Source organism: Salvelinus namaycush, unplaced genomic scaffold (assembly GCF_016432855.1).
Source record: "Salvelinus namaycush isolate Seneca unplaced genomic scaffold, SaNama_1.0 Scaffold2616, whole genome shotgun sequence".
Classification (NCBI taxonomy): Eukaryota; Metazoa; Chordata; class Actinopteri; order Salmoniformes; family Salmonidae; genus Salvelinus; species Salvelinus namaycush.
Genome location: NW_024059471.1, coordinates 1 through 12,500, shown reverse-complemented (window position 1 = coordinate 12,500; position 12,500 = coordinate 1). Strand labels below are relative to the sequence as shown.

The window sequence follows — 12,500 nt, the reverse complement described above, 5'->3', positions numbered from 1 at the left end:
ACGACTCAGGGTAAGTACCTAACCCCTGACCCCTAACCCCTAACCCTGCTCAAACTACTGGCTCTACAAACTGCTGGCTCTACGACTCAGGGTAAGTACCTAACCCCTGACCCCTAACCCCTAACCCTGCTCAATCTGGTGGCTCTACGACTCAGGGTAAGTACCTAACCCCTAACCCCTAACCCTGCTCAAACTGCTGGCTCTACGACTCAGGGTAAGTACCTAACCTCTGACCCCTAACCCTGCTCAAACTGCTGGCTCAGGGTAATCTTCTTGCCTATTTTCCTACTATGTTCTTAGTCCTCCTCTCCTCCTCCTCCCCTCCTCCTCTTACTCCTCCTCTTACTCCTCCTCGTTTTTTTATTTATTGTAAAAAATAAAAAAAATAACTATCTTTGTCTGTGTGCAGCATTATTTCATAGATGCCTGGAACTCTTTTGATGCTCTGATCGTGGTGGGCAGTGTCGTGGATATTGTGGTGACAGAATTCAGCGTAAGTCCACTGACACACTGGCTATTAAATAACAATATAAAATCTAATCAAATTGCGTCAAATACAACAGGTGTAGACTTTACAGTGAAATACTTACTTACAAGCCCTTAACCAACAATGCAGAATTTATTTGTTAAAATAACAATATATTTGCAGAAAAAATATTTACTAAATAAACTAAAGTAAAAAAAAGTTACGCAATAAAATAACAATAACGAGGCTATATATAGGTGTGTTAAGGTAGGGGTGGTATACAGAAGATAGCCCTATTTGGTAAAAGACCAAGTCCATATTATGGCGAGAACAGCTCAAATAAGCAAAGAGAAATTACATTCCATCATTACTATAAGACATTAAGTCAGTCAATCCCAAAAAGTTCAAGAACTTTGAAAGTTTCTTCAAGTGCAGTTGCAAAAACCATGATGAAACTGTCTCTCATGAGGACCACCGCAGGAAGAGGGTAAGTTCATTAGAGAGCACCTCAGATTGCAGCCCAAATAAATGCTTCACAGTGTTCAAGTAACAGACACATCTCAACATTAACTGTTCAGAGGAGACTGTGTGATTCAGGCCTTCATGGTTGAATTGGTGCAAAGAAACCACTACTAAAGGACACCAATAATAAGAAGAGACTTGCTTGGGCCAAGAAACATGAGCAATGGACATTAGACCGGTGGAAATCTGTCCTTTGGTCTGATGAGTCCAAATTTGAGATTTTTGGTTCCAACCGCCGTGTCTTTGTGAGACGCAGAGTAGGTGAACGGATGATCTCCGCATGTGTGGTTCCCACTGTGAAGCATGGAGGAGGAGGAGGTGTGATGGTGCTTTGCTAATGACAGTGATTCATTTAAAATTCAAGGCACACTTAACCAGTATGGCTACCGCAGCATTTTCCAGCGATACGCCATCCCATCTGGTTTGCTCTTAGTGGGACTATCATTTGTTTTTCAACAGGACAATGACCCAACACACCTCCAGGCTGTGTAAGGACTATTTTACCAAGAAGGAGAGTGAATGAGTCAGATGACTTGGCCTCCACAATCACCCAACCTCAACACAATTCAATCAAATGTATTTATAAAGCCCTGTTAACCTCAGCAGATGTCACAAAGTGCTGATACAGAATCCCAGCCTAAAACCCCAAACACCAAGCAATGCAAATGTAGAAGCACGGTGGCTAGGAAAAACCTAGAGAGGAACCAGGCTCTGAGGGGTGGCCAGTCCTCTTCTGGTTGTGCCGGGTGGAGATTATAACCTAGGGAGAAACCTAGAGAGGAACCAGGCTCTGAGGGGTGGCCAGTCCTCTTCTGGTTGTGCCGGGTGGAGATTATAACCTAGGATGAAACCTAGAGCGGAACCAGGCTCTGAGGGGTGGCCAGTCCTCTTCTGGTTGTGCCGGGTGGAGATTATAACCTAGGGAGAAACCTAGAGAGGAACCAGGCTCTGAGGGGTGGCCAGTCCTCTTCTGGTTGTGCCGGGTGGAGATTATAACCTAGGGAGAAACAACCTAGAGAGGAACCAGGCTCTGAGGGGTGGCCAGTCCTCCTCTGGTTGTGCCCGGTGGAGATTATAACCTAGGGAGAAACCTAGAGAGGAGCCAGGCTCTGAGGGGTGGCCAGTCCTCTTCTGGTTGTGCCGGGTGGAGATTATAACCTAGGGAGAAACCTAGAGAGGAACCAGGCTCTGAGGGGTGGCCAGTCCTCTTCTGGTTGTGCCGGGTGGAGATTATAACCTAGGGAGAAACCTAGAGAGGAACCAGGCTCTGAGGGGTGGCCAGTCCTCTTCTGGTTGTGCCGGGTGGAGATTATAACCTAGGGAGAGACCTAGAGCGGAACCAGGCTCTGAGGGGTGGCCAGTCCTCTTCTGGTTGTGCCGGGTGGAGATTATAACCTAGGGAGAAACCTAGAGAGGAACCAGGCTCTGAGGGGTGGCCAGTCCTCTTCTGGTTGTGCCGGGTGGAGATTATAACCTAGGGAGAAACCTAGAGCGGAACCAGGCTCTGAGGGGTGGCCAGTCCTCTTCTGGTTGTGCCGGGTGGAGATTATAACCTAGGGAGAAACCTAGAGAGGAACCAGGCTCTGAGGGGTGGCCAGTCCTCTTCTGGTTGTGCCGGGTGGAGATTATAACCTAGGGAGAAACAACCTAGAGGTGAACAGCCAAAGATTTCAAGACTAAATTGCAGTAAAAATAGTACCACAATACCGTCTCTGGTAAACACACACGATATCAAATAACATCTACGTTTATTTGTCACATGCACAGGATATAGAAGGTGTACAGTACCTTCCGAAACTGTTCACCCCTTTTGGCATTTTTCCTATTTTGTTGCCTTACACCCTGGAATTAAAATGGATGTAACGGTTCTCTAGCTCTTCCTCCTCCTCGGACGAGGAGAGGCGAGACGGATCAGATGACCAATATGCAGCGTGGTAGTTTGACATTATATTTATTAAACAAGACAAAAAAACGAACTATACTTGAATCTAAACAAAATAACAAAACCGATGTAGACAGACCTGGACGTAAGAACTTACATGTAACGAAGAACGCACAAACAGGAAAAATGACTACACAAAACGAACGAACGGACAAACAAACCGAAACAGTCCCGTGTGGCGCAACATAGACACAGGAGACAGGAGACAACCACCCACAACAATCAATGTGAAAACACCTACCTTAATATGGCTCTCAATCAGAGGAAATGAAACCACCTGCCTCTAATTGAGAACCATATCAGGTCACCCTTTAACAAACATAGAAACACATAACATAGACTACCCACCCAAACTCACGCCCTGACCGTCAAACACATGCAAAATAACAGAAAACCGGTCAGGAACGTGACATAACCCCCCCCTCAAGGTGCGTACTCCGAACGCACCACCAAAAGTCTAGGGGAGGGTCTGGGTGGGCGTCTGACCACGGTGGTGGCTCAGGCTCTGGGCGAGGTCCCCACCCCACCATAGTCAATCCCAGCTTACGTCTCCCCCTTAGAATGACCACCCTCATATTACACCCACTTAATTTAAATGGTAACCTTAAGATAAGGGGCAGCACCGGGACAAGGGGCAGCACCGGGATAAGGTAGCTCAGGACAGAGAGATAGCTCAGGACAGAGAGGTAGGTCAGGATAGAGAGGTAGCTCAGGATAGAGGGGCAACTCCGGACTGAAGGGCAGCTCCGGACAGAGAGACAGCTCTGGACTGAGGGGCAGTTCTGGATAAATGGCAGCTCTGGGCTGAGGGGCAGCTCATGACTGGCTGACGGCTCTGGACGCTCATGGCTAGCTGACGGCTCTGGACGCTCATGGCTGGCTGACGGCTCTGGACGCTCATGGCTGGCTGACGGCTCTGGACGCTCATGGCTGGCTGACGGCTCTGGACGCTCATGGCTGGCTGACGGCTCTGGACGCTCATGGCTCGCTGACGGCTCTGGACGCTCATGGCTCGCTGGCGGCTCTGGCAGATCCTGTCTGGTTGGCGGCTCTGGCAGATCCTGTCTGGTTGGCGGCTCTGGCAGATCCTGTCTGGTTGGCGGCTCTGGCAGATCCTGTCTGGTTGGCGGCTCTGGCAGATCCTGACTGACGAATGGCTCTAGCGGCTCCTGACTGACTAACGGCTCTGACGGCTCGGGACAGACGGGCGGCTCTAATGGCTCGGGACAGACGGATGGCTCAGACGGCACTGGGCAGACGGATGGCTCAGATGGCGCTGGGGAGACGGATGGCTCAGATGGCGCTGGGGAGACGGATGGCTCAGATGGCGCTGGGGAGACGGATGGCTCAGATGGCGCTGGGGAGACGGATGGCTCAGATGGCACTGGGGAGACGGATGGCTCAGATGGCACTGGGCAGACGGATGGCTCTGGCCGGATGAGGCGTACTGTAGGCCTGGTGCGTGGTGCCGGAACTGGAGGCACCGGGCTAAGGACACGCACCTTCAGGCTAGTGCGGGGAGCAGGGACAGGGCACACTGGACTCTCAAAACGCACTATGGACCTGGTGCGTGGTACCGGCACTGGTGGCACCGGGCTGAGGGCACGCACATCAGGACGAGTACGGGGAGAAGGAACAGTGTGTACAGGGCTCTGGAGACGCACAGGTGGCTTAGTGCGTGGTGCCGGAACTGGAGGCACTGGGCTGGAGACACGCACCATAGGGAGAGTGCGTGGAGGAGGAACAGGGCTCTGGAAACGCACTGGAAGCCTGGTGCGTGGAGTAGGCACTGGTGGTACTGGGCTGGGGCGGGGAGGTGGCGCCGGAAATACCGGACCGTGCAGGCGTACTGGCTCCCTTGAGCATTGAGCCTGCCCAACCTTACCTGGCTGAATGCTCCCCGTCGCCCGACCAGTGCGGGGAGGTGGAATAACCCGCACCGGGCTATGTAGGCGAACCGGGGACACCATGCGTAAGGCTGGTGCCATGTAAGCCGGCCCGAGGAGACGTACTGGTGGCCAGATATGTAGGGCCGGCTTCATGACATCCGGCTCAACGCTCAATCTAGCCCTACCAGTGCGGGGAGGTGGAATAACCCGCACCGGGCTATGAACACGTACAGGAGACACCGTGCGCTCTACTGCGTAACACGGTGTCTGCCCGTACTCCCGCTCTCCACGGTTAGCCTGGGAAGTGGGCACAGGTCTCCTACCTGCCCTTGGCCCACTACCTCTTAGCCCCCCCCCCAAGAAATTTTTGGGGTTTCTTCGCGGGCTTCCAGCCACGTCTCCTTGCTGCCTCCTCATACCACCGCTCCTGGGCTCTCGCTGCTTCCATCTCCTCACGAGCGCGGCGATATTCCCCAATATGAGCCCAGTGTCCTTTTCCCTCCAATACTTCTTCCCATGTCCAGGATTCCTGTTTCGTAGGCCACTGCTCGAACTCACGCTGCTTGGTTCTGGTTCGGTGGGTGGTTCTGTAACGGTTCTCTAGCTCTTCCTCCTCCTCGGACGAGGAGAGGCGAGACGGATCAGATGACCAATATGCAGCGTGGTAGTTTGACATTATATTTATTAAACAAGACAAAAAAACGAACTATACTTGAATCTAAACAAAATAACAAAACCGATGTAGACAGACCTGGACGTAAGAACTTACATGTAACGAAGAACGCACAAACAGGAAAAATGACTACACAAAACGAACGAACGGACAAACAAACCGAAACAGTCCCGTGTGGCGCAACATAGACACAGGAGACAGGAGACAACCACCCACAACAATCAATGTGAAAACACCTACCTTAATATGGCTCTCAACCAGAGGAAATGAAACCACCTGCCTCTAATTGAGAACCATATCAGGTCACCCTTTAACAAACATAGAAACACATAACATAGACTACCCACCCAAACTCACGCCCTGACCGTCAAACACATACAAAATAACAGAAAACCGGTCAGGAACGTGACAATGGATTTTGGGGGGATTTGTATCATTTGATTTACACAACATGCCTACCACTTTGAAGATACAAAATGTTTTTTATTGTGAAACAAACATCCCCCCCCAAAGTCTTTGTAGAGCCACCTTTTGCAGCAATTACATCTGCAAGTCTGTTGGGTTATGTCTCTATAAGCTTGGCACATCTAGCCACTGGGATTTTTGCCCATTCTTCAAGGCAAAACTGCTCCAGCTCCTTCAAGTTGGATGGGTTCCGCGGAGAGCTCCTTGGTCTTCATGGTGTCTCTTGCTTGGTGGTGCCCCTTGCTTAGTGGTGTTGCAGACTCTGGGGCCTTTCAGAACAGGTGTATATATACTGAGATCATGTGACAGATCATGTGACACACAGGTGGACTTTATTTAACTAATTATGTGACTTCTGAAGGTAATTGGTTGCACCAGATCTTATTTAGGGGCTTCATAGCAAAGGGGGTGAATACATATGCACACACCACTTTTCCGTTTATTATCTATGCGTAGTCACTTTACCCCTACCTACATGTACAAATTACCTCGACTCACCTGTCCCCCCCCCCCCCCCCCCGCACATTAACTCGTTACCAACCCCCTGTATATAGCCTCATCCCCCCCCCCCCCCCGCACATTAACTCGTTACCAACCCCCTGTATATAGCCTCATCCCCCCCCCCCCCCCCCCGCACATTAACTCGTTACCAACCCCCTGTATATAGCCTCATCCCCCCCCCCCCCCTACCTTACCAACCCCCTGTATATAGCCTCCACATTAACTCGTTACCAACCCCCTGTATATAGCCTCCACATTAACTCGTTACCAACCCCCTGTATATAGCCTCCACATTAACTCGTTACCAACCCCCTGTATATAGCCTCCACATTAACTCGTTACCAACCCCCTGTATATAGCCTCCACATTAACTCGTTACCAACCCCCTGTATATAGCCTCCACATTAACTCGTTACCAACCCCCTGTATATAGCCTCCACATTAACTCGTTACCAACCCCCTGTATATAGCCTCCACATTAACTCGTTACCAACCCCCTGTATATAGCCTCCACATTAACTCGTTACCAACCCCCTGTATATAGCCTCCACATTAACTCGTTACCAACCCCCTGTATATAGCCTCCACATTAACTCGTTACCAACCCCCTGTATATAGCCTCCACATTAACTCGTTACCAACCCCCTGTATATAGCCTCCACATTAACTCGTTACCAACCCCCTGTATATAGCCTCCACATTAACTCGTTACCAACCCCCTGTATATAGCCTCCACATTAACTCGTTACCAACCCCCTGTATATAGCCTCCACATTAACTCGTTACCAACCCCCTGTATATAGCCTCCACATTAACTCGTTACCAACCCCCTGTATATAGCCTCCACATTAACTCGTTACCAACCCCCTGTATATAGCCTCCACATTAACTCGTTACCAACCCCCTGTATATAGCCTCCACATTAACTCGTTACCAACCCCCTGTATATAGCCTCCACATTAACTCGTTACCAACCCCCTGTATATAGCCTCCACATTAACTCGTTACCAACCCCCTGTATATAGCCTCCACATTAACTCGTTACCAACCCCCTGTATATAGCCTCCACATTAACTCGTTACCAACCCCCTGTATATAGCCTCCACATTAACTCGTTACCAACCCCCTGTATATAGCCTCCACATTAACTCGTTACCAACCCCCTGTATATAGCCTCCACATTAACTCGTTACCAACCCCCTGTATATAGCCTCCACATTAACTCTGTACCGTAACACCCTGTATATAGCCTCCACATTAACTCTGTACCGTAACACCCTGTATATAGCCTCCACATTAACTCTGTACCGTAACCCCCTGTATATAGCCTCCACATTGACTCTGTACCGTAACACCCTGTATATAGCCTCCACATTGACTCTGTACCGTAACACCCTGTATATAGCCTCCACATTGACTCTGTACCGGTACCCCCTGTATATAGCCTCCACATTGACTCTGTACCGGTACCCCCTGTATATAACCTCCACATTGACTCTGTACCGGTACCCCCTGTATATAACCTCCACATTGACTCTGTACCGTAACACCCTGTATATAGTCTCCACATTGACTCTGTACCGTAACACCCTGTATATAGTCTCCACATTGACTCTGTACCGTAACACCCTGTATATAGCCTCCACATTGACTCTGTACCGTAACCCCCTGTATATAGCCTCCACATTGACTCTGTACCGTAACACCCTGTATATAGCCTCCACATTGACTCTGTACCGTAACACCCTGTATATAGCCTCCACATTGACTCTGTACCGGTACCCCCTGTATATAGCCTCCACATTGACTCTGTACCGGTACCCCCTGTATATAACCTCCACATTGACTCTGTACCGGTACCCCCTGTATATAACCTCCACATTGACTCTGTACCGTAACACCCTGTATATAGTCTCCACATTGACTCTGTACCGTAACACCCTGTATATAGTCTCCACATTGACTCTGTACCGTAACACCCTGTATATAGTCTCCACATTGACTCTGTACCGTAACACCCTGTATATAGTCTCCACATTGACTCTGTACCGTAACACCCTGTATATAGTCTCCACATTGACTCTGTACCGGTACCCCCTGTATATAGCCTCCACATTGACTCTGTACCAGTACCCCCTGTATATAGCCTCCACATTGACTCTGTACCGTAACACCCTGTATATAGCCTCCACATTGACTCTGTACCGTAACACCCTGTATATAGCCTCCACATTGACTCTGTACCGGTACCCCTCTGTATATAGCCTCCACATTGACTCTGTACCGTAACACCCTGTATATAGCCTCCACATTAACTCTGTACCAGTACCCCCTGTATATAGCCTCCACATTGACTCTGTACCGTAACACCCTGTATATAGCCTCCACATTGACTCTGTACTGTAACACCCTGTATATAGCCTCCACATTGACTCTGTACCAGTACCCCCTGTATATAGCCTCCACATTGACTCTGTACCGTAACACCCTGTATATAGCCTCCACATTGACTCTGTACCGTAACACCCTGTATATAGCCTCCACATTGACTCTGTACCGTAACACCCTGTATATAGCCTCCACATTGACTCTGTACCGTAACACCCTGTATATAGCCTCCACATTGACTCTGTACCGTAACACCCTGTATATAGCCTCCACATTGACTCTGTACCGTAACACCCTGTATATAGCCTCCACATTGACTCTGTACCGTAACACCCTGTATATAGCCTCCACATTGACTCTGTACCGTAACCCCCTGTATATAGCCTCCACATTGACTCTGTACCGTAACACCCTGTATATAGCCTCCACATTGACTCTGTACCGTAACACCCTGTATATAGCCTCCACATTGACTCTGTACCGTAACACCCTGTATATAGCCTCCACATTGACTCTGTACCGTAACACCCTGTATATAGCCTCCACATTGACTCTGTACCGTAACACCCTGTATATAGTCTCCACATTGACTCTGTACCGTAACACCCTGTATATAGTCTCCACATTGACTCTGTACCGGTACCCCCTGTATATAGCCTCCACATTGACTCTGTACCAGTACCCCCTGTATATAGCCTCCACATTGACTCTGTACCGTAACACCCTGTATATAGCCTCCACATTGACTCTGTACCGTAACACCCTGTATATAGCCTCCACATTGACTCTGTACCGGTACCCCTCTGTATATAGCCTCCACATTGACTCTGTACCGTAACACCCTGTATATAGCCTCCACATTGACTCTGTACCAGTACCCCCTGTATATAGCCTCCACATTGACTCTGTACCGTAACACCCTGTATATAGCCTCCACATTGACTCTGTACTGTAACACCCTGTATATAGCCTCCACATTGACTCTGTACCAGTACCCCCTGTATATAGCCTCCACATTGACTCTGTACCTTAACACCCTGTATATAGCCTCCACATTGACTCTGTACCGTAACACCCTGTATATAGCCTCCACATTGACTCTGTACCGTAACACCCTGTATATAGCCTCCACATTGACTCTGTACCGTAACACCCTGTATATAGCCTCCACATTGACTCTGTACCGTAACACCCTGTATATAGCCTCCACATTGACTCTGTACCGTAACACCCTGTATATAGCCTCCACATTGACTCTGTACCGTAACACCCTGTATATAGCCTCCACATTGACTCTGTACCGTAACCCCCTGTATATAGCCTCCACATTGACTCTGTACCGTAACACCCTGTATATAGCCTCCACATTGACTCTGTACCGTAACACCCTGTATATAGCCTCCACATTGACTCTGTACCGTAACACCCTGTATATAGCCTCCACATTGACTCTGTACCGTAACACCCTGTATATAGTCTCCACATTGACTCTGTACCGTAACACCCTGTATATAGCCTCATTATTATTATTTTTTACTTTAGTAAATATTATCGTAACTCTATTTTCTTAAAACTGCATTGTTGGTTAAAAGGTCTTGTCAGTAAGCATTTCACGGTAAGGTCCAAACCTGTTGTATTTGGACGCATGTGACAAATACCATTTGATTTGAGCTTGTCAACACATTTGTGTCCAAGATATTTCCTTCAAGCATAATTATATTCACAACACACCTGGGCTGAAGGTTTTGGAAAACATTAAAGCTAGAATCCTTAGTTGCGACAGCCATTTTTGTACTTAAAAATGTATTATATACGTGTATACATAATTGAAGAATATAACTCATGAGCTTAGCCTCAAAACATGGTTAAAACTATACATTTGATAACATGGATGGTCAGTCCTTGCACCCATAGTTATGTAAGTCTATGAATTTGAGAGTGGTTACATTTTTCCAGCCTCATCCTTTAGCTTTTTAGCGGAATAATCCTCATTGTTTAAATTAAGGATTGCAGCTTTAACCATTGTATCTGTCATCTATGTAACTACTGTATCTTACCTCTCTATCATGTTAATGTGTGTCTCTTTTCTCTTTTCTCTGAATCTCTCTCTGTCTCTCTCTCTCTCTGTCTCTCTCTCTGTTTTTTGTCTCTCTCTCTCTGTCTCTCTGTCTCTGTCTCTGTCTTTGTCTCTCTCTCTGTCTCTCTCTCTCTGTCTCTCTTTCGCAGAGCTCTGATGACAGTTCCAGAGTGTCCATCACGTTCTTCCGTCTGTTCCGAGTGATGCGATTGGTCAAACTGCTGAGCAAGGGGGAGGGAATTCGGACGCTGCTCTGGACCTTTGTCAAGTCCCTCCAGGTCAGCGGTCAATAGTGGGTCAAGGACTTTTCCCTGACCATGTGATCTGACCAGGAAACACTCTGGGCCCTACTTTACCAACCTATAACTGATGTCCTGGCCCTACTTTACCAGGCAATAACTGATAAATTAGGCGTGGTCATACAAGTTGATAATTCCATTCAGGTCAGGATGTTGGTCTGGGATAATTCCATTCAGGTCAGGTTGTTGGTCTGGGATAATTCCATACAGGTCAGGGTGTTGGTCTGGGATAATTCCATTCAGGTCAGGGTGTTGGTCTGGGATAATTCCATACAGGTCAGGTTGTTGATCTGGGATAATTCCATACAGGTCAGGGTGTTGGTCTGGGATAATTCCATACAGGTCAGGTTGTTGGTCTGGGATAATTCCATACAGGTCAGGGTGTTGGTCTGGGATAATTCCATACAGGTCAGGGTGTTGGTCTGGGATAATTCCATTCAGGTCAGGGTGTTGGTCTGGGATAATTCCATTCAGGTCAGGGTGTTGGTCTGGGATAATTCCATACAGGTCAGGTTGTTGGTCTGGGATAATTCCATACAGGTCAGGGTGTTGGTCTGGGATAATTCCATACAGGTCAGGTTGTTGGTCTGGGATAATTCCATACAGGTCAGGGTGTTGGTCTGGGATAATTCCATACAGGTCAGGGTGTTGGTCTGGGATAATTCCATTCAGGTCAGGGTGTTGGTCTGGGATAATTCCATACAGGTCAGGGTGTTGGTCTGGGATAATTCCATACAGGTCAGGGTGTTGGTCTGGGATAATTCCATACAGGTCAGGGTGTTGGTCTGGGATAATTCCATTCAGGTCAGGGTGTTGGTCTGGGATAATTCATTCAGGTCAGGTTGTTGGATAATCCACTTCAGTCAGGGTGGTTGGTCTGGATAATTCCATTCAGGTCAGGGTGTTGGTCTGGGATAATTCATTCAGGTCAGGGTGTTGGTCTGGGATAATTCATTCCATACAGGTCAGGTGTTGGGTCTGGGATAATTCATGCCGGTCAGGGTGTTGGTCTGGGATAATTCCATTCAGGTCAGGTGTTGGTCTGGGATAATTCCATTCAGGTCAGGGTGTTGGTCTGGGATAATTCCATTCAGGTCAGGGTGTTGGTCTGGGATAATTCCATTCAGGTCAGGTTGTTGGTCTGGGATAATTCCATTCAGGTCAGGGTGTTGGTCTGGGATAATTCCATTCAGGTCAGGGTGTTGGTCTGGGATAATTCCATTCAGGTCAGGTTGTTGGTCTGGGATAATTCCATTCCATACAGGTCAGGGTGTTGGT

At 48.3% G+C, this 12,500-nt stretch overlaps 1 protein-coding gene across 1 annotated transcript in view; it reads left to right on the top strand.

Annotated features, from left to right (window-relative positions):
* Window positions 1-11,201, top strand: part of LOC120039287 (voltage-dependent L-type calcium channel subunit alpha-1D-like) — a gene marked incomplete at its 3' end in the record, with an annotated part of 21,155 nt that extends 9,954 nt beyond the window's left edge. Inside the window, exons 9-11 of the mRNA XM_038984729.1 lie at window positions 410-493; window positions 887-895; window positions 11,073-11,201. Coding sequence (XP_038840657.1) covers window positions 410-493; window positions 887-895; window positions 11,073-11,201 — 222 coding nt within the window. The remainder of the gene's footprint in view (window positions 1-409; window positions 494-886; window positions 896-11,072) is intronic.
* Window positions 11,202-12,500: the final 1,299 nt, after the last annotated feature.